Genomic DNA, 26,718 nt, shown 5'->3' on the forward strand with positions numbered 1-26,718 from the left:
TCCTCTCGGTCAGGTGCCCTGTGGTGTTTGTAAGGCACTTCAGTTGGGAACACTTTGCCACAGGGTTCAAATCACTAGTTTACAGGGATAGGCTGTTGGTGATCATTTAAGTTAGAAGTTTGCATGGTGTTTTTCACATTTTTCTCAAAACTTTTCTTACACATATATACTTTAATCCCCTGTATCTATGTGTAATTGAATTACATATTACTGTGGTCAGTTTTAAGATTTAAGGCTAGGGTTTTATTAACCTGCTAAGTGTTTTGTTAAAGATGTTAATGCTGTCCATATTACATTTTTTACTTAGCAACTTGAGTTTTTGGTTTTTGTTTATTTTTCATTTGCACTACTAAGGATTAAACCCATGGCCTTCGCATTGAAATATGACCCGGACTTACTTTCTTTCTTTCTTTCTCTCTCTTTCTTTCTTTCTTTCTTTCTTTCTTTCTTTCTTTCTTTCTTTGTCTTATTTTCTTTCTTTCTTTTTCTTCTCTCTTTTGCCTCTTCTTCTTCTTCCTTCTGCCTCTTTCTTCTGTCTTCTTCCTCCTTCTCCTCCTCCTCATGCTCCTTCTCCTCCTCCGTTTTGAGATAACTTCTCACTAAGTTCTCCAGACTGGGCTGAAAGGTGATCCTCCTGCCTAAATTCTCTGAGTGCTGTGATTGTGCCACCATAGCTGGCTAGCACAGGACTTTCCCTGGTCTCTTTTCATTGGATGGCTATCATAAGACAAATTTAGGTCATGTTAATTTCAAGAAGAACTTTCAAAAGAAGATCAAAAGAACTGATCACCTAGCAGAGTGATTAAAATGGAACTTTAATTTAAATCTTTCTTGGACTACTCAATTTAGGAAGTGCTTTTTTATACTTTCGATAAAGTATGCTTGTATTCTTATGAGATTTATTTTAACAGAATGAAATAGAGAAAACAATGAGAGGTTTGTGTCCACAGCTGGGATATTGAAATACCTGAAAACTGCAGTAGTTTTGCAGTAACCAACCAGCATAATTGTTAGTGTCGACTTAATTCCCGATATTACAGCCAGTTCTCAGGTTTAATGAGCCACACCTGTAAGCTTGTCCTCGGGCACACTCGAACTACTTATTACTGGTGTCAACTGTGGTTCAAGCTTCAGACTCACAGTTCCCTCTCTCCTTTGCCTTGCAGTAAACTTGCTAAGAAGCGCAAAGACGCCATGGGGAACGCTCGGCAGGAGATGACTCACATGGTGAATGCCATGGACCGAAGTTACGCGGATCAGAGCACGCTACATGCAGAGGACCCTCTGTCCATCACTTTCATGGACCAACATAACTTCAGTCCAAGATGTAAGTTCTCCCATCAAATTTTAGTATGTTGTCTTGGAAGCTCTATAAATTCATTCATACATTCTTCAGATTAACTGAATCACAGAGTGAGCAGGAGAAAGGGAAGAAGCAGCTAGATACAGAAGAAGGAAGTGATATGGAATTTATAAGAAGGCCTGCATTGAGGCTGGATAGTGGATTTCATTTAACTTCAAACTGTATCAATGTTACTATTAAAATATAAGAAATACTATAAAAATACATCACTCAGACCACATTAAGTGCTTTAAGTTAAAATATATGATTGCCTACATAAAAAAAATTTGTGTCAGAATTTACAATTATTTTGCCATTTACAACCTTCTTTGTGTAAGATCAAGTTTCTTTTGAGATAAAAAAGATAAGTCCTAGGAAATTTCAATACTAAAAGATTAACTAAGGGAAAGATTAGTCTAAATACTCTATAAAGTTGCTAGTGTGAAATCTGTACTATCCATCTGTCTGTCTTACAAAATTATTAATGCTGATTCATGCAGGGAACACTTTAAAAATATTTCAAAATATGAAGTGTTGTTTGCAGATGATTTGAATAATTAAGTCAGACTCAATATTACTGTTTATCTTCAAATTTCCTATAAATTTCATAGTCTGTTCTATAGTACCTCTGTGTATTTTAAGTTAATTAAATTTCCATGACCTGATTTCAGTTCTTCAAATCCTCAAGTAAAGCTGATGCTTGAAGTGTGCATAGCAGGTTTGTTGGATTTTTGTAGCCAGAGGCATTTTGTCACAGACCTAGGGATTTAGATATCCTGTCTGGGAAACATTGATGTAAGAAAAGAAGGCACCAATAGAATTGTTATTTCTTATGCAAATTATAAATGTATATAGTGATAAGGTTGAAAGTAAAGTATTTGTAGATTGTATGTCTTCACACCTTCCAGAGGGAGAGAATTTTTCTCAAGTGTTCAGCTTCTTGAAAATTTTCAATAATTATTGGCTCTAGATGCAGCCTGTTATCTTCCCTGACATATTATCTATATCAAATTAGAAGTTAGAAATACAATGTGACTCATTTTGGAACTTCATTTAAAACGTGATTAGAGTCTTTCTGGCTTATTTTATTTTCATTCCACTTTAAGATAAGTGATAGGGAAGAACACAAAATTCTATTACTGTTGAAAGTAAGTTTTGCTAAATATATAAAGATACCATCTCTCTAAGTATTTGATTTAATATTTAATCAATTACAGATATAGAACATTTCTGTTCCCTAAACTTTTCTAATTATTGCATATATTAGTATCTTACTAGAAAGCCTCGATTCAGCAAGGTGCCTATAAATATCTTCTTATGCACTTAGATAAAAGATTAAATCTATTTCCCACAGTTAACTGAGAGAATATCTGGATGGAATGAATATGAAATCATTTTTCTCCTAGTATCTTAAATCTAAAATGCATGGTTTCTTTCTCCCTAATTTTATACCCTTCATAATGTCAAGTTGAATCTTGTGGCTTTTTTAAAATTAAACAGAATACTGAGCTGTAATCATACATAGACCTTTCTTGATGTTTTGAGATAACCCAAGTTAGAAGAGAGAATTTTCCTCTTGCAGGATCCAGGAATAGAAGGCAGTTTAGTAATTATATTTCTTAAGAAAATGTAATCTATTATTTAAAAGAAGGACTCAAAATTCAATTTCAGAGCAATATACTCCTTCATGAGCCTTGTTTTCCTACAGTGCCCAATGACCCTCTTGTGCCGACTGCTGTGTTAGGTGAGGTCCTAAACCTTTATCGTCATCTCATCATCATTGTTATTTATTTATTGCATGTATCACAACTCCTTGCATGAGTTATAGCTTTGTCTGTTTGTGGTACAGAAAGCAACTTATACTTAAAATAGTTATGTCTTGAGAGAGAGCCCATGCAATTAGATCTAGTCCATTTCAGTGGAGCAGAGTACGGGATACTGTTGAAGGCACCATATTCTTTAAATTAGGATTCTGTTGGATTTGCAGCAAAAGTTCGGTGGCCTTTACTAGAGGACTAGTAGTAATCTATCCTAGTTGGGAAACAAGCCTAAATGCTGCGGATCTCAGGAGCCAATGATAGCTAATACTAGCTTTTTATAAAAGTTTACTGTACAAAGGAATTTTTTCTAAATCCTTTCAATTGCATAGCAATAAAAGAAAACATTTATAAGTGAACATTAGTATTGGAAGCACTTGCTTTTCTTTTGTCTTTACTAAGACTTTCCCACCACGAGTTACATTGCTAGAATCTTGATGTCGGGTTTGGAGCTGTAGATAAGCTTTACACATGTGATTAGTGCTATCTTTCTAATATTTAGAACAAGCCACCTGGTTTACCTCTGTGCCACATCTAAGATGCTGACATTGCTAGTGATGACAGGCCTTCCAGAAATAAAATCACATTAATCTTAAAGCAGAGCTATTTCAGAAACTAAATGAGTTTCATTCAAAGTATGCCTTATCCTCGACCAACAGTTGGCCTGCTTGATTGAATGTTCACAAGTTCGTATCTGTTTCACTCCAATATTTTTAATTAAGATTTAACCAAAGAAATGCGGAAACTGTCAGATAACCATATCTTAAAATTCACAAATGACATTTGTTATTTGTAACATCTCATTAAATATAAAACTTTTTGCTTACCTTTTATACATATGTTTTTAGTATCTGTGTTTGATTATGTTACAAATGTTTTGGAACAATACAACTAACCCAATTAATAAAAATGTATCTTGCCCACTAAAATAATTATTTCAAATTATAATTCTATAATTGAATTAAGGAATATATAGTCTAAAATAATCTGTTTTTCTTCTACTGCCCTCTATGGGTGATGTCCACATTAATAAACAGAGGGAAATGAATTTGGTATTTGTCCCAAGGAATGACTGCAGTGATAGGGTAGAGCCTTGAATGATAGCCACTGAGGGGTCCCTGAATGCCTCTGTAGATAACATTTCTCCTTCAGTACCAAAGGACACTGTCAATATCAATTTAAAAGAAAGTTCAATTAAAATATTATTAAACTCATTGGAAAAGAATCAGTTGCCTGGAAGGTAATATTTCATCCTAATGATTTTCTAATAGTATGCAGAATTAGGTCCGAGTCTCAGTCCTCCTATGCAGTAACTATTAGTTCATGAACATACCTTACATGTTTGATTTCTCATTACTATACCAGTAAAATATTTAGTGCTGCATAATTTTCACAGGATTTTATAAAGGGAAAATAAAATCATGCTCTTGACTTTTATAGATACCAAAGTTTAAATAATGATTGCAGTACCCTTCCTTCTGTAAAGGAATATTCAGGTGTAAGGAAGAGCATGGTCAACAAGGACATGTGATGTGTTTATGTAAATGTCCATTATGTGTTTTATTTTGTTTTGAAAATCAAATTGGTTGACATGAAATAAAGAGTCCACCCAAAAATGTGGACACATATCAGGAAAATAAATAAATATTTTAATACTAAATGTATTGAGATATGAAATTCATGCAAGTTATCTTTGGCCTCTACAATGATAAGAGGTGCCCCAAGTGGCAGCTGTCAGCTGCCATACATGTATGAGTACGGTGAACTGCTGTTTGGGTAGCCTGTGTCACTGGGATTGCTACATGTGAATTTTCAAGTTTGGCCATGTAGTGAGTTTTCTGCAATATAGACATCCCCTAGGGGCCCCATCTGTTGAAAAAATATCATACTGTTTTTCTTTTTCTGAAGTGTGTGTACATTTCTTTTGGTGGACTCTGTACATTTGATGTTCTTTAAAAGCTAAGTCTACCATAAATCATTTTAGATATACAAAAGCATCGCATTTTTATCAGACTATAGTTTTTATAGTTACTTTACATCTAATTGATTTTGTATTTGCAAAGTGATTTTTGAAATCACTGCAAATATTTCTTAATAATATTGTCTACTTACTGACTTAAAGGGCTTAGAGGTTTTTCATATTGATTCATATTTTTGTTTTTTGTGTTTTACTGCTTCATCGGGTTTAAGTCCCTATAACCGGTAAGTGTATTGCAAAAAACTCTAGAAAACCTTTCAATCAAGGATAGAGTCGTTATTTTCAAATATGTTAGAAGGACACTGATTAGCACGTGTATCCTCACTAGCAGTTGCTTTATTAGATGGTTTAATGAGGTAGAAATATGTTGAGATTAATAATTCATGTGTGATTATTTTAAAGACCTTCCTGATCATTGTACTGCTTGCTGTGTTAAAGCGTAATGCGGCACCAAGGCACTGTCAGTTTCGCATTGGGAGACAACCAGCTGTAAGAACTGGCATATGGGTGAATTCTGTGTTTCTCACTGAGCCTCTTGAGATTGTAACAATTCCACTGCTCTAGCAGGCATTGTGTGAGCTCTGAGGATCTCCACAGAGCCCTGGCTGCTTGGTCCGGGTGCAGTGATTGCATTTACCTCTCTGATATGACCTGTTCTCTCCATGTCTCATTTTACATTGTACATTCTGTGATGGTGCCTCACCTCAGTTACTTCTAAGTTTAATTTTTGTGGGGAGATGTACATATTCTTTATGTCAGTCTACTGCTTGTAATGTTTAGGCAGAGGCAGATCAGTTGACTGTAGTCTCAGCTTAAGGCAGTAACTCTTGTGAATCTTGTCTGCTGGCAAATGTTTTCCTATAGTGGTGGGCCAACCCCACATAAATAGCATCCTTTCTCATGGTGGTTGAGTCACAGAAGGTCTACCAAGCGATTTTTCATTCAATGTGATATTTTTAGGAATAAATGCCAAAAAGAAAACATTCATTTTAATAAGGGAGGTTAAAGTAAATGCAATCAAGTTAAATTATAGAGGTATACGTATCTGATTGTAGGGTTCTCTTTTTTTTTTTTTTTTCCCTTCTCTAGGAAGAAAAAATGTTTATCATGGGGACAACAATTCATTTTTTGCCATATCCTATTTGTAGACTTGGTGATAGAACAGGCAAATGTACCAGCACTTGAAATATGTTTTAACTGTTAATTAAATATCATTCTCTACAGTATGCATTATCATTAAAAACAAAATTTCCCGAGTGTATTTTCTTTTCTGTTAATGAGTATGACAATATAATGCTTTTCAGAGTAACATCCCTTAAAACATTTGTTTTCTTTGAAAGTGGTAAGTTTAAATGTGATAAATATAAGCATGCCTCTCTTTGTAATGATTAGTACTTCCATCATTAAAATATTGTTTATTCTTCTTAGGCACAATGTTCTTGTTCTTTTCTTGCTCCTGATGACAGAAAGCAAATTAAAAGTTTCTTTTCATTTTGAGCAAATAACACAATTGGGGAGGGGCTGCACTTAAATGTGGGTGGTAAGGGATTCATTTGATTTTAACTTACTTGTTGAAGTATTTATTAGACTGCTGTGAGCTAGGGGTAAAAACTAGGACTGTGTCTACACGCTCTGCACTCAGGCCTTAGGAAAGCATATAAACAGGTACATAAACAGTACAATAGAGATCGAGTGAAGTGACATGTAGGAGAGAGGAAAGCACTGCATCATGAGAAGGAGCCTTGTCACCAGGTCGGAGCAGTGTGGGGAGAATCCAGAGGTGATATCCACAGTTTGCTCTGGAAGCACCCCTGGTTTTGCTCGCTTGGGGATCACAAAGGTCTAAATATATTAACAATAAGGCAACAATCCTAAGGAGAAACCAAGGGCAGAAATCAAATCAAATGCACATGGAGCCTGGCCTGCAGGCAGAGTGGGGTCCAAGGTTGATCAGAAATGTGCTCACGTTTTCCAGCCTAGGCTGTGCTGCATTAAGCAGCCCCAGGTCGCAGGACCTAGGCGCGCTATGGGGACCAGAAGAAGAACTATGGGGATGAATGGCCAGGTCAGGTCTCCGAGGGAGGCTGGGAAGGGGTGGGAAGGGGCTTGTCCGAGTTAATCTGTAATGTGAACACTTCAGCTGCTTATTTGGTCTTCCGGTCACACCCAACAGTACTATAACTGCAGATGTTGGAACAGTGAAAGCCCAGCTAGCTCCCTCCTGTACTGTTCCAGAAAGCGAATCCCACATCTCATAGCACCATGTCTTGCTAACACAGAGAGAGTATGCTCTGACCTCAAGCCTCGAGCTGATGAAAAGCCCAAGACTGTTTCTAAGGGGTTGCTCCCCTAGGCTTCTACTGGCTGGCATTTCCTTCCCTTCCGTGTGTTACCACAAAGATCTTAAGCTCTTAGAATCTCCTTTGTGTAGATACGTATTCAACAAGATAACTTTATCTCTTTTTTAATCTTCTGGAATATGAAAAATGCCAGATGAAAACCACAGTGCTGCAGCAGAGTCCAGCCGCCTCCTGGACGTGCCTCGCTACCTCTGCGAGGGGACGGAGTCCCCTTACCAGACAGGCCAGCTGCACCCCGCCATCCGGGTGGCAGACTTACTGCAGCACATCAACCTCATGAAGACGTCAGACAGCTACGGATTCAAGGAGGAGTACGAGGTGAGTGCTTCGGTCATGTATCACAGTTCATCCTTACCCATGGCATGGGAGGAATTTAAGATTCTCCCTCCCTTTCACATGGCAAGGAGTGGAGCGTGCTGTGTAGTCCAGTGTTTATGAGTGTCAGTCAAGGGTAGGTCTTGGGGAAGGGCATGGAATTGAATCAAGAAACAAACAAACAAACAAACAAAATGATTCCTAAGTATAGATCTGGATCAGTGAACTTTAGTGCTAGATTCCATAATTTATTTGCTGGGTATTAAAAACACTTTGTTGGGCCGGAGACTTAGATCATATGTGCCTGCCTGGCAAGTGCAAGGTCACGAGTTCGATCCCTGGTACCAAAAGAGAAAGAAAACCACTTTGTCACCATCTCTTTATATTCTCCTACTTTAAAAAGGCATTTGGCAGGACTGGAGTCCCATGGTGCCATGGCAGATTCTGGCATTGATGACTTAGTACCAGATATTTCTGTCTCTTTGCTTCTGCATCATTGCAGTGAGGATAACGAAGGTTCTGTCCTCTGTGCACTGCCTGCCCAGCTCGGGTTTACATTGGTGTAGATCGGATGAGGGTGGCAGAAAAGAAGAAGGGGGCCCTGCAAACCAAGTAAACAAGAGTAAGATGCCAAGAGAAGGAAGCAGGGAATTCTTCCAACCTACTTGCCCTTCCCACTCAAACCAAAATACCAGTGTTTATCTTCCAGAGGAAGTAATTTAAACAGAATGCTCCAACAAACACAGTGTGGCCGAAAGGGCACAATGCCCGTGCCACGCTGTGCCTGCTGAGAAATGCTAGTCGGGACATGGAAGCTTGTCCAACCCCAACTTTATCCTCAGGACTCACAAGCACATTGAAAGTGAAAGAATCCAGTCAGTACTTTACATTAAAAACTGAAGCAGATCCAACTACATGAAAAAAAAATCTTTAAAACCCCACATTTCATCCAAAACTACTGGTATCACTTATTTAGGAGGTGAATAAAATCCATCTTTGAATTTTTAGTGTTGGTTTTAGATGCTTGCTGAAGCGCTATGCTGTGATAACAAAGTCGATGCAGGGAAAATTAGAATATTCTGCCAGAACTGGCTCTTTCTGTTCACTTCATGTGCATTCCTGTGTACTTTGCTTCAAAGACTGTGGGCCCTTTGAAGCCCCCACTTCCTGTGTTGAGCAAAGTTTTAGTTTTTCTGCAAAAAGACATCTTTCTACATATTTTAAATTGGTGCATATGGTAATTACACCGATCAACAAATTCATCTGTTCCCAGATTCTTGGGCAAGGGGGAGTTCTTAATTTTCATATAGTCCCTTGTCGTAGGGACGGTCCTTTTCATGATCTTCAAAGAAACCGAAATGTGATGTACTACACATAATTGAATGAATAATTACAGTGGGAAGCAGTGGGGTTTTTGTTGTGATAGATACTACTGAATGCATATTTGAAATACAGTCAGTAGAAGTGGTTTTTGCTATTTTGGTGGATTATTATTCACTATGTTTGAAAAAGGATAATGGTTTTTTTCTATTTCCATCTTACAAAGTTGCAGCTATCTTAAATGTGAAGGACTTTCAAGGTCCTTTTATTTCTCTGGTTTTTTTTTTTAATGTCCTTAATTTGAACTCTATCTAATCCAAGATGAACAAGCATGAGTCCAAAAACCAATTCTGAGATCTGAAAATGGAACTTGGTTACCACCATAGGAATCCTGCCTCCCCAAGAAAGTGATTTTTCCTACTTTAGGCTTCAGAACAGATAAACAAGTTTTACAAAAACAGAATTAAATTCAGTGTGCTTGTTAATTTCTGTTCTTTTCCCAGAGCTTCTTTGAAGGTCAGTCAGCATCGTGGGATGTAGCTAAAAAAGATCAAAACAGAGCAAAAAACCGATATGGAAACATTATAGCGTGTAAGTTCCCATAAAATCCTTGGTGATATAAATATTGTGTGTACTGAGATGTACCCTGAGCTGTCATTCCTCCTGTGTGATTTCAGACTTCAAGGTAATCCTAGAGGGTGGCATATCAGTTCATAAAGTAATCTATTTAATATTAAGAACAGGAGCAGTATGAGCAGAAACTCAGTTGTCCTTGTTCTCATTAATTAAATTGCCTCAGTTTTCACCATGTGGGGATAATTTCCTCTTTATTTTTATGTTTGTATACACCTTGCATGGGGTGTTATTGACAGCTAAAAGTATCCAGATAATGAAAACAGTCTTTTCAGGCATAAATACCTTCAGCACACTGATCATACTCCGTGTTGGGGGCTACCCTTTCTGCATACCTTTCTTCCCTGCCGGGAACGTGTGACTGGCACCAGTCATTCCATGTTACCCAGCCTTTGGAGCTTTCTACAGATTCAGGCTTCCTGATGAGGACCTGAGAAAAATACAGTCATCGCCCCTGGAAATTGCAGGAGCAATAAACAAAGTAGCAGATGATTTAACTTCTATACTGATTTGCTTCTTTCATGAATTTAAATAATTTTCAAGTATCTGAAATGCATCAAATCCTAACCTTGATGGTCAAGGCTTAAGAAAAGAGGAAAATTCAAAATTCAGGCTAGTTCTGAGATTTATTTGGCTGTTAAATACAGAGAAAAGTGTTCTTCTCTACTTAAACTTTTGCCTAAGAACTGGAAGTAGACTTTGTGCCAATTATGTTCTCTAGTCAGGTTCCAGGATTGCATTCGTAGACACTAGCTCATTCCCTTGGTCTTCCTGACTGTAAATGTAAGCTGGGAAGGTGTATGCACAGGCTACTATGACTGTAATAAGTAATAAACTCATAAAGTTCTTGCATTTCCTTATGATGACCAATTGGGTAGTAGTAAATTGCACATAGAGGGTAGGCGATACGAATAAGAGAGACTAAACTCTTTTAAATTGCTACCATTCACATTGTCTCAGAACAGGGGGAGATTTATAGGCTCTTTTATTATTTAAATATTTCAGACGACCACTCCAGAGTAATTTTGCAGCCCGTTGAGGATGACCCTTCTTCAGATTACATTAATGCCAACTATATTGATGTAAGTACTTCAATGGTCTGTGGATTGAGAGTAGCTCACTTTATCATCTTAAATCTGTGAACTTTTTGCTTGTCATTACCTGTAAAGTAATTGCTAGCTTTTTAAATAAAGAACGAACTGTACACATTTCCTTATTCTACGTCCTAGTACTTACTGATGTTGTTGTGCTTTCTTTCACACCTGACTTTGGTTTGGGCTGTAGATTTGGCTGTACAGGGATGTAAGTACCACTATATGTAAATAACAGCACCCTTTTATAAGTATTTAATATCAATACTCTTAATTATAATTATTACTAATGCTTACTACCAGTTATTTCTGCATGCTTCACCTAATTAGTCTCATAAAGCATATTTATGTTCATTTTTTGTAATTCTTTTACATGTGCAAAGATCTATTTTACCTCCTTCCCTTATCTTGTTTAGAAAAACAGGTCATTTTTGGCAACAGTTATGTACTCGAGTTTTATTTGTTGATGATTTCTGTTTCTGACTTTTGATTCTTACCCTTTCCCAAACATATGTGAGAAGCTGGATAGTATGATGTGTATTAGAATTTCTAAAATTTAATTTTAAATTGGCTCCTGATGTTCAAATAAGTAGGAGACTCTTCTGTGGGGTGTGGTTTTGGCTTCTAAGGCAAAATTATTTAAGCAAAATGATTACTAAATTGCAATTTTAAAATACTTATATCACACATATATATCGAATCTTATCAATGAAAAGTTAGATTTGACAATTTACTATGAAATTTAGATTTAATTATTTATATGTACATGCCAATTATGTAAGAAAAAGTAATATCAAGTAATCTATTGTTAAGGAGGCAAAATATTACATTTTATATAAGGAAAACGGGTTCTTTGTTCATGCCACCTGGTTCAAAATCACACTGGAGATCTTGGGAATGTTACCTTTCTACCTGTGCATCAGTTTCCTACACTCCAGAGAGGGCCTAATAATTATAGTGCTAATCCCATCCCTTTATTATAAGAATTGAGAGAAAGAAGGCATGTTGAGTGGTATCATGCCTGCTACATAGTTAGCATCCATTAAGCTCAGTCATTTTCAACACTTAAAATGGAGATGCTGAAATCAACTGATTCAAAATGTACATAATTCTAGGGCAAAATGTAGAAACTCAGTACTTGAGAATAATGCATAACTTTTAAAACTGCATAGATGAGCAGTAAGATTCAGTGTCTTCTAATTTCCATAAATAGAAAATAATTTTGATCACACTTAGGAAGTCAATGTTTTAAAAATACTTTGAGTTTATAAGTATTTATTTGGATTATTGTATTAAGTATATCATGTGAGTATACTGGTTAAATTTTAGATCATAATCTTATTCCATCTTTAAATTCAGCAGAAATGTCGTCGTGGAAAGCTATGCTGTCTACTCTTTACGATAAAAGAAATAAACATTTCTTTGATTAAGTTTGTAATTGCTCTTACCTTTTTGCTTTAGCTTTTTCTGCCAATATATTCCAGATATATACACTAGAGCCTTAGCATAATACTACTGTATGTTTCATACTATAAGACTACGTTCTAAATAATTGTTACTCAACATTTGTTAAGACCCCAGTGTATTTTGGCTGATTATTAAATAATTATGTCATTTCCTCTCCTATTACATTATTATAATTTCAGCAATTGGTAAATATTTTATTAAAAATGACTTGAGGTGCTTGCATAAAACATTATACTCTGTTGGCATATGAAGAAACAGAAGTCTTCAAGTGGTGCAATGGTGTAATTCAGTCACATGCTACTAAATTTTGGGTTCAAGATCTCAGCTCATATGCACTTATACGTACACTAAATTTGCAAAACAAAAATGTGGACAGATTTTTCTAATAACTATTACTAAATTCTTTGGAAAACGCACACCAGATTTGAAAACTTAACCCAACAATATTTTTGCAAAACATGATTTCTTTTAAATCTGGCCACCAGAAAGCAAATAACCAGACATTCCTTATCAGGAATAATTTATCAAAATAATATTAAATGTTTACATAAGACTTCTGTAACACTGAAAGTAAAATAAACCTTTGGTTAGGGATAAGATGCACTTTTAAAACAATTCTTTCTCTATATATGTGTGTGTACCTGTAATTATGTGTGTGTGAATTAACATTAGCATAAGCAGCACACACAAAATAGTTTTCATGGATTCCTGAACATGTTGTAGAACATGGATATTCTCCAAAAGAATCTCAGCAGGACTTTGATTGGATGCACACATGCATTGTCCAGCTCTAACATTGGAATGTTCTGTATTTTTTTATGGTTCTAATATGTCCTCGTCCATTTGTAATGCAGTGTGTTGTACTTTTGGATGACAAATCAGAATTAATATTTTTAAACACAATTTTAGCAGGAATGAATGACTAAAGATTAACATGAAGGCATAAACATTTTAGTGAAATCAAAGAAAATCTATGAGGTTATTCCATAGCAAACAAAACTCAATTATATACACCATGTATTCCAATCAGAGCCTTTAAAATATTTAATTTTTGCTTTATATTTACTTTGCAGATAACGTACGTTTGAGCCGTGAACTATACGTTCACTGCTCATTTCTTTACTTTTTACTGTAACTTAACCTTAACAGGTGGTTGTCTTCATCTTTTTATGCCTTCATTGATTGATTTGTGATCCTGTTGTAAAGTGATAACTGAAATGTTCTCCTGTTTTAGGGCTACCAGAGACCAAGTCACTACATTGCAACCCAAGGTATCAATTTGTCTTTACAAATGCTACGGATTAAAAACTTTGCTTATTCAGCCATCTGGCTCTGCTTTGCCATTTTTTCAGAATTAACTGAAAAGATTAACTTTTCTGACACTGCTCTTTACTCATTTGCATAGTATAAGTTTTTACCTGGCTGAAACATAGATTTGGTTGATTTTTAATTCAACATATATAGAAGTTGCTGGCAGTCTCTGTAATTTCATTCTCAGCATCCTCCCGTCTCAAAACATGAATCCACAGTACTGGGTTGAGGAAGGACTTATTTTGGGGGGAATGTGTGTGAGGGCTCTCCTTGTAGAAGGGGCTGTGTTCTTCTAGCAGAATGGATCAGCCTAGAATATAATAATTCCCAAGACCAATACTGCTACAGCGAGACATTACACTGTTTCCCTGCAAGTCAAGACTGAGACAAAACAGACCTAGAGGGAATATAGTAAGTGTATTCATTATGGAAAATAAAAATTTTGGAAATCTGAGACGGGTGCTCTAGGGAATGAAAGTACCCAAAACAAAACAAAAGTTATTGGTAGTTGTCTCTCCAAATTGATGACTGGCCATCAAAACAGTATACAACAGAAAAGTAAAACCAAAGCCATGTTTGCCCTTTTGACAGAGGTCCTTTCAAAGTATTTTGACATAGCAGTAATCTTCTAGTTTCACGGTACCGAGGATGACCTGCACATGGGTGGTGTGTGCAGTAATATTATGATGTGTTATGTGTAAGAATGCTTCTTCTCTAACTTCCAAACTTACGCTGTTTATGAATAATGAAGATCTATTTAATTACTAATACCTCCATTTGATTGATGGTGACTTGAGTTCTACTTTGCATATGCAAAAGGCAACTTAGTGGTCAGTTGGACTGCCCTAGAAACTCGTGTTATTGTCGTCTGAGTTGAGAGGCGTAGAAGCAAATTGTAAAAACCATGTCTATGCTTGTGATATTTGCTGCAATGTGAATTTAGATGTCAGTAGGCTTCGTGGCATTTTGTGTTAGCTTTTTCTATTTAATTTAGTCTACTGTGGATCTTATCTAAATTGCTCACTAACTACAAAATTCAAATTAATTGCTTCATAGGCCCCGTTCATGAGACTGTCTATGATTTCTGGAGAATGGTCTGGCAAGAACAATCTGCCTGCATTGTAATGGTGACAAATTTAGTGGAGGTGGGCCGGGTAAGAAAAAGAATTTTTTTTTTTTTGGTCATAAACACAAGCAGAGCTGAGAAGCAGTACACAGTACACTGCAAAAAGAGTATCATTTTTTTTCAGTCACTTATTGATAAAAGTTTTTATAGGAATAACATTTCACTTGAGTGCCTTTGAACTTTCCATGGCTAAGAAATTATTTAATATCTCCCTGAGTAATAAAATAAGCATTGTTTCTGTGCTAAGACCTACGAGCATTATTAACCTTGTACACATTTTATGAGAGTGTACAGAGTTTTTCTATTTATTATGTAACAGATTATTTTTTATTTACAAATATTTCCAACTATGTTTTAGTTTTGTGACCTAAAGAATACCCACCTGAGTTAAGTCCTCTGGGCTAATGTGTATTTTGGGTTCAGGTCTACCTATGTGTGTACTGTTTGTGTCTTTAAGGTTAAGTGCTACAAATACTGGCCTGATGATACTGAGGTTTATGGTGACTTCAAAGTAACCTGTGTAGAAATGGAACCACTTGCTGAATATGTAGTAAGGACATTCACTCTTGAAAGGGTAAGTATTAAAAATTACATTGAAACCATATACATGGAAACTGTTGGTCTCTGCAAATCCTTACCAGGTTTTGTTTTAATGATATTACAAAATAAATTCCTTCCACAAATATTTCTCTCAGCATTCATATGGTCCAGGCATGTTTGCTTAACCTTGGGATGTGTGGAGGTTATCATCTAGAGAGGGGAGACAGTAGGTAAATATGAAATAAGCAGCTGTACTATGAAAGTACTGAGCTGTGGTTAAAAACAATACTGTTGGAAATTGAATTGGGGGATGTTACTGAATGAGAAGACACAGTGCTTCACACTTTTTGAAATGGTGATTGCAGAAGGATTTGCCGAGAAGTAACTTAAGCAAGGATCTGGGGTAGTGTTGGGTTGTGTCATTTCAGTGGCCTCATGGTTTAAGTATCCCTGTACCAGGGAGAAATGCCCTGGAGGCCTGGGCACCAAGAGATGGGTAAGTAAATGGAAAAGAATGTGAACTGGCATCAGAGAAGTCACAGAGCCAGGAAAGTGGGACCGTTTTGATGAGTTTAGCTTTTAATTCAAAAAATCTGAGGTTCACACAATCTGATTTTGATTTTTAAGGAAAAGGACTAAAGCAGGAGTGTGATATAGGAGCCAGAATTGAGGCACAGAATCATACATTGCTGCAAGAGAGCACAGTACATTTAGGCACATAACAGTGTAAACTTGTTTGTAAAACAAATATTAAAAGCCACACACAAAAGAAATTTGTGACTATCAGTGTTCTTCATAGTTTTACTATAAACAGAAAACACTAGAACCCCTGGAGAAAGGCACCTGTTAACATCCCTGTCAAAGATATATAAACTTATATGTGGATATATAGTTTTGTACTTTCAAATCCCCCCCCAAAAAAAAAAAAGTTTAGAAGACTAAGCCTCCTCAAATGTGGGTACTGAAATATTTTCATACATTACTGGTCTTAGCTAAATTGCTTTAAACCCTTTGTATATTGAAAAAAGCAGTTTAAGTTAGAATTTTAAAATTTTGATGCCATGAGAGTTTATCTTTATAAATCTAGTCTTAGGTGTTAACACATAAGGTAAAAATAGCAATAAGCTTTTTCAATGGCTGTAAGCAATCATCACCAAAGTAGACAGCATATTACTTTTGAGGAACAATATATAGTTAAAAGGGCAGTGAAATTTGAAAAAAGGACATTTACATATATTCAGTGATTGTTTATATTTTTGCACAGTTATACGTAAATATAAATATTTTATAGTAGGAAAATAGTTATAAGAATATAGACAAATAATTGCTAACTATCATTTTTAATAATGACAGTTTAACAATGACATTTTTAACAATTTTAACATGAAAAGATAATTAAAGAAAGTATTAAATAACAACCAACATTATATGGAACAACATAATTATATGTATTGCAACTATAAAATGAATGTAACTTTGACAAATCAATCAAAATAAAATAATCAATAATAGAGATGTCAAAAACAGAACCATTAAACTGAATTTATTATCTTTTATTATTAAATATAGAGAATGGAAAAATACATTCCCTTAAATTCTTAAGAGTGCTATAAAAAGCAATTATGAACTTAATCATAAAAGAACACTTTAAAAAATACACATTAAAAAAATATTGAGGGGTTTCATAATCTAGCAGAGAGCACAACAAATCATTGAGCAGTGCCCTGCAAGTTAACTCTTAGAAATCCTTCTCCTAATAATCCTTGAATGATTTCCTCAAAATGAAAATTAAATTTTACAAACCACAATTTACATGAAAATCTACCTTAGGTTGTCCCCCAAAAAAATTTTTGTAAAAGATTTCTATTTTTGAAAGGCAATTAAAAATCATGAAAAGTTATAAAATTTGAAAAAAATCAATAGACTATGACTGGAAAATTAAATATAAAAAAGAAATACAAACAATTTGGAAAAATAAATTAAAACCATAGTTCCTTGAAGAGATCAATAAAGTAATTAATTCATTGTCAATTCAAAATTTGACACAATGAAAAGGTATAATATTGCATAAAGTATACCATATTAGAAACACAAGAAAAGATATAACTACAGCTATGTTTACTAGTGTAGGAAAGTTATAATCCTTATGCATGAACTGAGGCCTAAATTTTATTGTAGAGACACCAATTTCTTGGCAAATTATACTTTCCAAAACATGGCCCAAAAAGAGTTAGAAACCTGAAAAAATGGTAAAGAAAACAGAATGAGTGAGGTGTTTATCATTAAAATTGTACTATGAATTTATAGTGAGGCCTTCTATCCTTTGAAATAATAGCCAATGCCTATATCATTCAAACTATTTCAGCCATCCAAGCTATTAAAATTGACAAAATATATTTGGGAAGCCAGGATAATGATGATAAGACAGGCAAACTAGGATAGCACCCTTTCAAGCTCACACCTCTTCTGGACCATGTCCTGCAATAAACCAGCATCCCTCTCTGGGTTAGTCTCTCTCTCTGTCTTTCTCAGCACATACACACGTGGTAGACCAATTTCATTTCAACATAAGAAATCTTCAAGATAAAATGCTGAATATTTTAATCCAGCTGTGAGTTACACATCATGTGATCGATCGTGATTTTTTTCTTTCTCTAAGAGACCAAAGATATTTCACCTATGATGGGAAATCTAACAGACCATTTCATTTTGTTACTATGTTAAAGGAGCAAAGTTATATGATTTTATTAATAGCTTCATGCATTTAATTTTATTTCAAAGACATCTGTAGTGATATTCTAATTAGCAGAGTAAGTAGACTTCCTAAACATAGTGAAGACAATCAACAATAATATTTTATTATAATAAACCAAATTAAAGACTCTTATTCCTACTACAGTTAGAAAGAATTAAGTAGCCATACTCACTAGTATTCAGCATGATTTGGAAATTTTAACAAATGATCATAGCAAAAGCAACACACTGTAACAATTACAAAAGACTATTACTTTAAGAAGAAAGTATTTTATACCAACAAAACTAGATATAGCATTTCAAATAGTGAAACTAGTACACATTCATTTAAATGACTAATTCAATGTAAATATTCTTAAATCATGCCTTTATATCAGCAATAAACAGAAAACAGACGTTAATATTATTTCACAATAATGAAATAGTCCAAAATTTGATTGTATTTTACAAGCCACAGATACTAGTTGAATAAAACAAAACATATTATAAAATGTGAATGAAATGGAACAGGCACCACATCCTTAAATTTAGGAGTATTTGATATTAATAAAACTGCATAGATTTAATACAATTCTGAGACATCACGGGATTTTTATTTTTAACTTTTATTATTTAGAACCGGAAACTGGTAATTTTATTGGAGGGAACCAACCACATATTTTGTTAGTGCTCAGAAAATTTTAAGTGAGACGAATGATAGAATACTTACCATCAGATATTTAAACAATGACTTAAAAAAGCAAATCTTACTCATGTGACAAGAAAAAAAAGGGAAGCAAGACCACTCTGGTTGTAGTGTTTCTAAGAGAAGGAGACACAATTATCTAAAATCAGGCCTCAGAATACCTCACGATTTTTCCTCCCTAAAACTAGCTTGAAAAGTTACAAGGAACGTGTTTCTCCATGAGTGTAACTTCACGATGTTCGCCCTGTGATTGCCATAATTGTTTGTCGAGCCCTGCTCTGCTCAGGATATTGTGTGCTAGGAAATGGAACCAAAGAATTGTAAGGCAGTATCCCCGGCGGCTTCCGAGTGTGTTGGGGTTATCGGTTTCTATGAGATGAGCTGCGATAATCTCTCTCAGTGTAACATCTTTGCCTTTTCCAATGGGAGAGGTAGTCTTCAGTATGGTTAGAAGCACAGTGAGTTTGTTTCCCTTTTGCCTCAAATATGAACTCTTCAAAATAAATTTTTCAGTCTTGATGCTCCACATGCTGTGTTGCCCCATTGTACAGACTCCTTTTCGTGAGAGGAAAGAGAGCTTTGGGGTGCACCTTGACAGGGTTCTCTTGCACTAACTTGATGGGCGAGATGCACAATGAATGCTTCATGTCTTACATTTTGTACTTTTGTTAACTCTGAATAATCCACACTGAACCATTTCACAGAGCTAAGAAATCAGTTTACCGAAAGTACGGTTTTAGCTGTTGGTGCATTTTCGCCAGCCAATGTAGAATGCCAGCACCCTGCAAAATCCCTCTGTGCTACTCTTCAAAGCCATTTTCAACATGGATAAGCAAGGCTGAAACCTCTTGGTGCAGCGAGGGGCTGGCAATCCGTTTTCATACAGCGCTTGGGGGTGCAACGCTTCAGGTCAACCGAGCAGCATTTAGGCTCTGGTGTTTCCTCCATTCCCCTCTGATAATTTTACGTGTTGCCTTCCTGGTCAGAAGCAAGCTGCAAGGTAAATAAAGTTGACCCAGACTGATAGAACTGAGAGTTTACGGACGCAGAAGACTTCTCGATTTCTATCTTTGGCAGCACTTGTTGGACAATGAAAGGAAGTGTCTAGGCCATGTTGGGCTAAGATCCTTTTCTCCAAAGGTCTGCTCTATGATGAATTTTTAATAGTCATCGCTGTGGTCTGCATTCGTACCCATAATTGTGTTAAATGGTTTTATTTGGTCCTTTTGAAAGTGCTTGTTTCCATCTTTGTACAGAGAGGGTACAATGAAATCCGTGAAGTGAAGCAGTTTCATTTCACCGGCTGGCCTGACCATGGGGTGCCGTACCACGCCACCGGCCTCCTGTCCTTCATCCGGAGAGTGAAGTTATCCAACCCTCCCAGCGCGGGTCCAATCGTCGTGCACTGCAGGTGAGGGTGGTCCGAACACCAGTGCCTGTGTGCAGCAGGCTTTTTGTGGTCTTGTTTGTTTGCTTATTTTGTTTTTTGAGACAGGGTCTCCCTAAGTAGGCCAGCCTCACGCTGAACTCACTGGTATCCCTAGCTGGCCTTGAACTCACAGTGATGCTCCTGTGTCAGTCTCTCAAGTGCTAGGATTACAAGCATTCACCACAGTGTTGGCAATCAGTTGTTTTGTTCTGTTTTGTTTTAAGAGAATCAAAATAAGACTTTTAGCCCAAAATCTAATATGTACCAACAAACTCCTAGCTTGTGTGTGTTAAGGGGACCGTAAAACAGCAATAAAAGTTAGCTCAAGTAGGATATAAAATAGAAACTTAAGAAAGACATGCATTCCTTTCAATATGTGTGGTACCATCCACAATTACAAGTGTAGAAAACTCTGCCTTTTAGTGGCAGCATCTATGTTTAGGGTGTTTTTTTAATCACTTTTGCAAATCCCATATTGTATGAAATGGAAGGTTAAAAGAGAGGTTTCTTGCCAATCCAGTAAATTCTCACTAGACTCCTAGCATTTAAAGCTAAATTTGAGATATGCAGAGTTACTAAATGACCTAAATTGCAAGAATTTGTGCTGTAAAACAGCTATTTTATGTTTTTCTTCAAAATATCATCCATCAGAGGACATTGAAAAGCACATCAGTGAAATACAGTGAATAGAAACCAAGAGACATGAACATTATATCCAGATTTCTTCTCGTTAGAAACTTCCCTTAAAACAAGCATTGCAAGACACTAAAGGCAAATTACACAGGCTCGTTTTAAGATGTGACCAGAAAAATAAATTCTGAATCTGAAAAGGTTTTCTAAACCTTGTCTCCATTCTCAAATGTTGCCACCATGCTACATAATAGGTTGTACCTAAGCAGTTTTGTTCCCTGAAAATAACAAGCTTTTCAAGATTTAAATGGTCTTGGATAAAAGAGAGCAAACACAGTGGCGAATGAAACAGGTAAGGCATCCCATAGGATCAGATACTGCACACTGCAAAGGAAAAAAAGATCTCTGTTTCAGTGCTGCTCAAGAAATCTGATGTACGCTTCAATTGCTTTCCAGTCTCAAGCCTGGGAACAGGGGTCGAGAAGATGGGAGGGGAGAAAAGAAAGACAGAGAGAGCCACCATGTCTGCTGCTTAAATTCCTAAAAGGACAGAGAGTTTTAAGGGAAGGGACCGAGTCTGGATCACAAAGAAACAATGTTACTAGCTCATCTCAGCATTTGGAAAATGAGTTAAAAGGATTTTCAATTCAGGAACTTCTTGATTTATCACTGAGGTTTACTTTCTTACAAATTGCTTGTTTTAAAAGTGCTGCAGGATCCCCAGATATCCTCTTGAAACAAGTGTCATTTTCTAATTAAACTCAAATATCTCTGGACCTATGGAAAGGAAGAAACTGACTGAAAAGTAAATTCCATGCCTCACCAAGACAAAGCAAAATTCCTTTATTTTGATTTTTTTCCCATATGAAATTGGAGGAACATTTCTAATAGATCAAATAATCAAAAAAGCATTGTGATTCAACTTTTGAACTAAATACAGTAAGATAGTGGCTACTATTGGGACCTGCTGGGAACCATCATCACATGGGCCATTTTGTTTTGATTTTCCCTGGAGATCTTGGGACCAGTGCTCTATTCTGACATCGAGCTGCTCCTCTACGATCACCATCATTTGTCATGAACTGTGGCCCTTCGTTATGTCATTTAAAGGGATTGGAATTAATGTCTTTTGTCTTGGTATTTACCCAGTGTTCCTGAGACCATGAGGGGCCATTGTGACCTCCCTGTCCAAGGACCCATAACAAGATGATTGTGAAAATGTTCAGTATATGTGCTGTAGAAGCAAATTCTGACTGAAATTTTTTTAGATTAGAGTTAGGCTTATGGCATGAATGCACCCCTTGCTGGATACCATGAGTTCACAATGCTGCACACTAAGTTTACATAAAATAAAGACCATGAAAGAGCACTATGGGACCTGAATAACATATACACTATTTTCAGTTGAGAAATAATTTGTGGCTGTTGTTCCAATTTTCAATTCATACTGAATTCATACTATTTTATCTTATATACTATTCATACTATTTCATCTTATATACTATTTCATATGTACTGCAGTATAGCCTGCCTGCTAAGGAACCATGACATGCTATTTGTGCATTAATAAGATTTTAGACAGCATATACCAATGATGTGTTCTGTCAAATCAGTTTATGTGTGTCTGAAAGTGGAACAGATAGGGAAGCATCCACAAATATATATGTTACTTTCATTCTTGCAATTTAATGTTTTCCACAGTGCCGGTGCTGGAAGAACTGGCTGTTACATTGTGATTGACATTATGCTGGACATGGCAGAAAGAGAGGGTGTGGTTGACATCTACAACTGTGTCAAAGCCTTACGATCCCGGCGAATCAACATGGTTCAGACGGAAGTAGGTTGATTTATCTCTACTCAAGTTTCTTTTCTTTTCCTTTTCTTTTCCCCTCTATAAACAAGTCTTCATATATAATCAAAATCAGTACAGGTCATATAACAAACTCAGGGAATTTTCATTAACAGCTGCATGTAGAGAAGAGTCTCTGTGTCATCTGTCTTCCATGGAAAAGTTGTGCTGAAATAGTATCACATTTTCCTTCTCTTTCTTTAATAGGAGCAGTACATTTTTATTCATGATGCCATTTTAGAAGCATGCTTATGTGGAGAAACTGCCATACCTGTCTGCGAATTTAAAGCTGCCTACTTTGATATGATCAGAATAGATTCCCAGACCAACTCTTCCCATCTCAAAGATGAATTTCAGGTGACTATTTCTAAGGCATCTTTTTATGACTTGCCACAATTCGTTCTGGGCATTAATAATTCTTTTAAGAAAGGTTTTCCACGTTAAATTTGTAACCTTTAACCCTACTTCAAGTATAATATAATACCTGTCTCTTTCTTTATGCATACTATGGAGTCACTTTTATATAAATGAGCTCTTGTCTGCTATATTCTGGAGGGAAAATGAGTTCATACTCAGAGAACAGTATGAAGCAAATGTATTATAAAAAGTCAAATGTGGTGATGACTTGTGTGTATTTATAATCTTTTTTAAAATGTGACCTTGTGGGTTTTGCCCTTCTGTGAGATCAAGCACATTTATAACAAAAGCCAAAGTTTGTACTAAATATTGTGTCTAAATAGTGCCAAATATTTTTGCTGCCTTTTAAAGAAATTCCTGAAGTGGGCACAATGAACTGAAGAGTAGCACTAGGGAAGAAATACTGAGATTCTGGTGCTCTCTCCATTGCTCTCCATATTTTCATAACTGTGATCATAAGTGATAAAGTTCCCAGCATTGCAGGGCCATTGTCGCCATGCACTCCGTCAATGATATTTTCTTTGGTTAGGGAATGTAATTCCTAGATACCTAGCTTGGTTAGCTTCCATTTTCCTTTTAAGAAGAGGCACATTGCACTGTGTTTTCTTGGTTTTTTGTCACTTCTCAGGCTTCATTAGATTTAACTAAAAAGTTCATCAGCTTGTCATGGTGATACATATCATGGCCTCACTGCCTACCTGGCCTCCTACATGCTGGACGCAGCCTTGTTGTGTTATTAAATGGGTCACCCTCTTTCAACTTGGCTCCCTTTTTCTTTGTAGACTCTGAACTCGGTCACCCCTCGACTACAAGCCGAAGACTGCAGTATAGCTTGTCTTCCACGGAACCATGACAAGAACCGTTTCACAGACATGCTGCCACCTGACAGATGTCTGCCTTTCTTAATTACCATCGACGGGGAGAGCAGTAACTACATCAATGCGGCGCTTATGGATGTGAGAGCCTGCTCTCTTTGTTAGTGTAAAGTGCTGCAAAATTCAAATGACACAACTTAACACTGGCTTTTAACTTCTAGGAAATTAAAATGAGCTAGAAAGAAAAATTTGGAAATTTTATTGAAGTACTATGTGCATTGTTTTGGGGAATGACTCTAGACCTCCCCTACAGAAATTCTTATGAACAATAATTTTGTAACTTTTTTCTTGTTTGTAACTTGTCAATTATCTTTGTATGTTATATTTTTAGCTAAAGTTATTTTTTTATCTAAAATCATTCTTTGTCTATTTTGACTATCACTAGCAATGATTTTTTAAAACTATGGAAGGCTATGCCCTACCAAAATTGTGTTAAGTTGGGAAATTTGTATCTGTGTCATACTATAACTAACATTTTATTTACCATGCATTAACAGCATTTAAAAGTAACCAGGGCAACTGTATCAATATCATCTACAATTTCTATCACTGGATGGGACTATCTTGCCCTGTTCAAATTTTTATCAGCTACAGGCACTTCCAGCATGCTCTGGGTGTTTGTAAACCATAAACAGAACAGCATGCAAAGAGAATTTAAATTACGTCTTTGGACATCTCACATTGGTTAGGAACAAGAACCCTATCAGGTTCAGAATCCTTCTAAGCAGTTTGACGCCTTTCATTTCCACCTTTTGCTCTTTCATGTGTGGCACCACAGCAAGCAGAAATTAGAAGTCATAAATTACCCTCCACAAATCAGACATTAGTCCAAAATGGAATAGAAACTTAGAAAGCACCACGTTGGGGGCCAGGGATTTGTTCAATGGCACAGAATCTGCCTGACAAGCACAACGTCATGGGTTTGATTTCTAGCAGGCACACACACAGAAAAGAAAAGAAAGGAAGGGAAGGAAAGAGAAGGGAAAGAAGGGAAGGGAGAGGAGAGGAGAGGAGGGGAGGGGAGGGGAGGGGAGGGAAAGAAATTTCACAGGCTCCATTGTTGCTCTCTTGCCTTTGGTTTAAATTATTTTTAGAAAACTCTATTTTGATTGCAGTGCACATTATGCCTCTGTGCCAAGGGCATATAAGCATTGTTACCCTCTTCTCTAGCAAAAAATAGCATACTGGGTCCTAGTCTAGGGGCACAGGATAAACAAGGTAGAATCACACCTTTATGGGCTGTGCGTCTTCTCTGGAGCACTTGAGAATTTTAAATAATTGAAACTCTCATTCTGATCATCGATGTGCCTGAGAAGTACCCAAGGGACCATGGAGAGTAGATTGCCTGCTACAAAATGCACAGATGAGTCCTACATTATATAAAATCGGAAGAGTCTGAGGCACTTAGGTTTTCTCTCATGTGGAAGGGGAGTAGAAGTTTTATTCACATCCCCACACACACACACTCACCATTGATAAACAGATAAACCAAGGACTTCATACTCACTTGGCTTCAGCCCTCCAGAAACTCATTACCTTCGTGAAACTGAAATAGCCCAACAACAAGTCTTGGAGGATCTTAACCTCAACAAGTTCCTTAGCCTCATTTTTGTCTCATTTTGCTACCATTCCTGTATTTACTTCTCAGTGAAGTAAAAATTCGTATCTTGCCCTGGACTGCTTGGGGAAATCAGCGTCTTCCCGGCAGCCGACTCACACTTCACTGAGGTTCGGCTTCCTGGTCAGCATGGACTGGTTCCATTGCCACCTGCCTGTGATGCTCCTCTCTCTTCCTGGTCCTCTCTCCGGGTGTGTGGATCTCTTTTCCAGCTGACTGTGCACTTTAAGTTCTTACATCTCTCCATCTGTCTTGCTCTCCACAGAGCTACAGGCAACCAGCCGCTTTCATTGTCACACAGTACCCGCTGCCAAACACTGTGAAGGACTTCTGGAGGCTGGTGTATGACTACGGCTGCACCTCCATCGTGATGCTAAATGAGGTGGACTTGTCCCAGGTTCGAGCTCAAGGAATGCTTCTGTGTATCTGTGTACAATTTAATAAAACAATAATGGAATGTTAATTTCTGCTTTATGCTACCTAATTAGAGGACAAAATGATCATTTCTTTTCTTTTGAAACCTTCATCTTTTAGGGCTGCCCTCAATACTGGCCGGAAGAAGGGATGCTACGCTATGGCCCCATCCAAGTGGAGTGTATGTCTTGTTCAATGGACTGTGATGTCATCAACCGGATTTTTAGGATATGCAACCTAACAAGAGTAAGTCTTTTTTTGGGTGATTCTATCGAGCTGCTTCAGAACACAGAGACCGTCATCATGTGGAATATAATTCCATCAGACAGCAAGGAAAGAAGAATTAATAAGCACTATGTAAGCCATCCCAAAGCTAGTAATCATCTTATTCTTTAGTGCAAAAAAAAATGCATCCCAAATTTAGGAAGTTAGAAATGCCGAAAGCTACATTTTCTCATCAGTTCTGAGACTCAGGAATTCAATCTGGAAGTTGAGATTCAGATCCAGTAGCTCCATCAGGCTCAGTAGTCCAGGCCAGTCCCTGAGCATAAGTGAACTTCGAGATGACTGCGTGTCCCATCAGTGTTGACATGCATCCCCGAAGAGGCATGCAAATGAAAGATAAGGATGCAGTAATGATGATGACAGAGAAACTTCACCCTGGGAGGAAGCACTACATCAGATCAGCCACTCCAGGAGAATTCCATGTCCTGTGTGCAAGAGCAAAATCCAGCCCAGGGCAAAGGT

At 36.7% G+C, this 26,718-nt stretch overlaps 1 protein-coding gene across 15 annotated transcripts in view; it reads left to right on the forward strand.

Moving 5' to 3' along the window:
- Ptprk (protein tyrosine phosphatase receptor type K) overlaps window positions 1-26,718 on the forward strand; it is a 498,623-nt gene that overhangs the window by 464,779 nt on the left and 7,126 nt on the right. For 7 of the 15 annotated variants that reach the window (XM_063232877.1, XM_063232878.1, XM_023564539.2 and 4 more), the window contains 16 exons: window positions 1,167-1,327; window positions 3,051-3,086; window positions 5,350-5,361; window positions 7,631-7,815; window positions 9,636-9,723; window positions 10,771-10,847; window positions 11,050-11,067; window positions 13,558-13,594; window positions 14,691-14,788; window positions 15,218-15,334; window positions 19,996-20,150; window positions 22,500-22,635; window positions 22,855-23,004; window positions 23,847-24,020; window positions 25,823-25,954; window positions 26,092-26,217. In XM_063232877.1, coding sequence (XP_063088947.1) covers window positions 1,167-1,327; window positions 3,051-3,086; window positions 5,350-5,361; window positions 7,631-7,815; window positions 9,636-9,723; window positions 10,771-10,847; window positions 11,050-11,067; window positions 13,558-13,594; window positions 14,691-14,788; window positions 15,218-15,334; window positions 19,996-20,150; window positions 22,500-22,635; window positions 22,855-23,004; window positions 23,847-24,020; window positions 25,823-25,954; window positions 26,092-26,217 — 1,702 coding nt within the window. Of the gene's footprint in view, window positions 1-1,166; window positions 1,328-3,050; window positions 3,087-5,349; window positions 5,362-6,226; window positions 6,572-7,630; window positions 7,816-9,635; window positions 9,724-10,770; window positions 10,848-11,049; window positions 11,068-13,557; window positions 13,595-14,690; window positions 14,789-15,217; window positions 15,335-19,995; window positions 20,151-22,499; window positions 22,636-22,854; window positions 23,005-23,846; window positions 24,021-25,822; window positions 25,955-26,091; window positions 26,218-26,718 lie in introns of those variants that run through there. The other 8 variants (XM_023564543.2, XM_063232879.1, XM_063232880.1 and 5 more) reach the window with 4 other exon arrangements.

The sequence above is a fragment of the Cavia porcellus genome, unplaced genomic scaffold (genome assembly GCF_034190915.1).
Source record: "Cavia porcellus strain 051 isolate PalLab524CR breed Dunkin Hartley unplaced genomic scaffold, mCavPor4.1 scaffold_22, whole genome shotgun sequence".
In the NCBI taxonomy this organism is placed as follows: domain Eukaryota; kingdom Metazoa; phylum Chordata; class Mammalia; order Rodentia; family Caviidae; genus Cavia; species Cavia porcellus.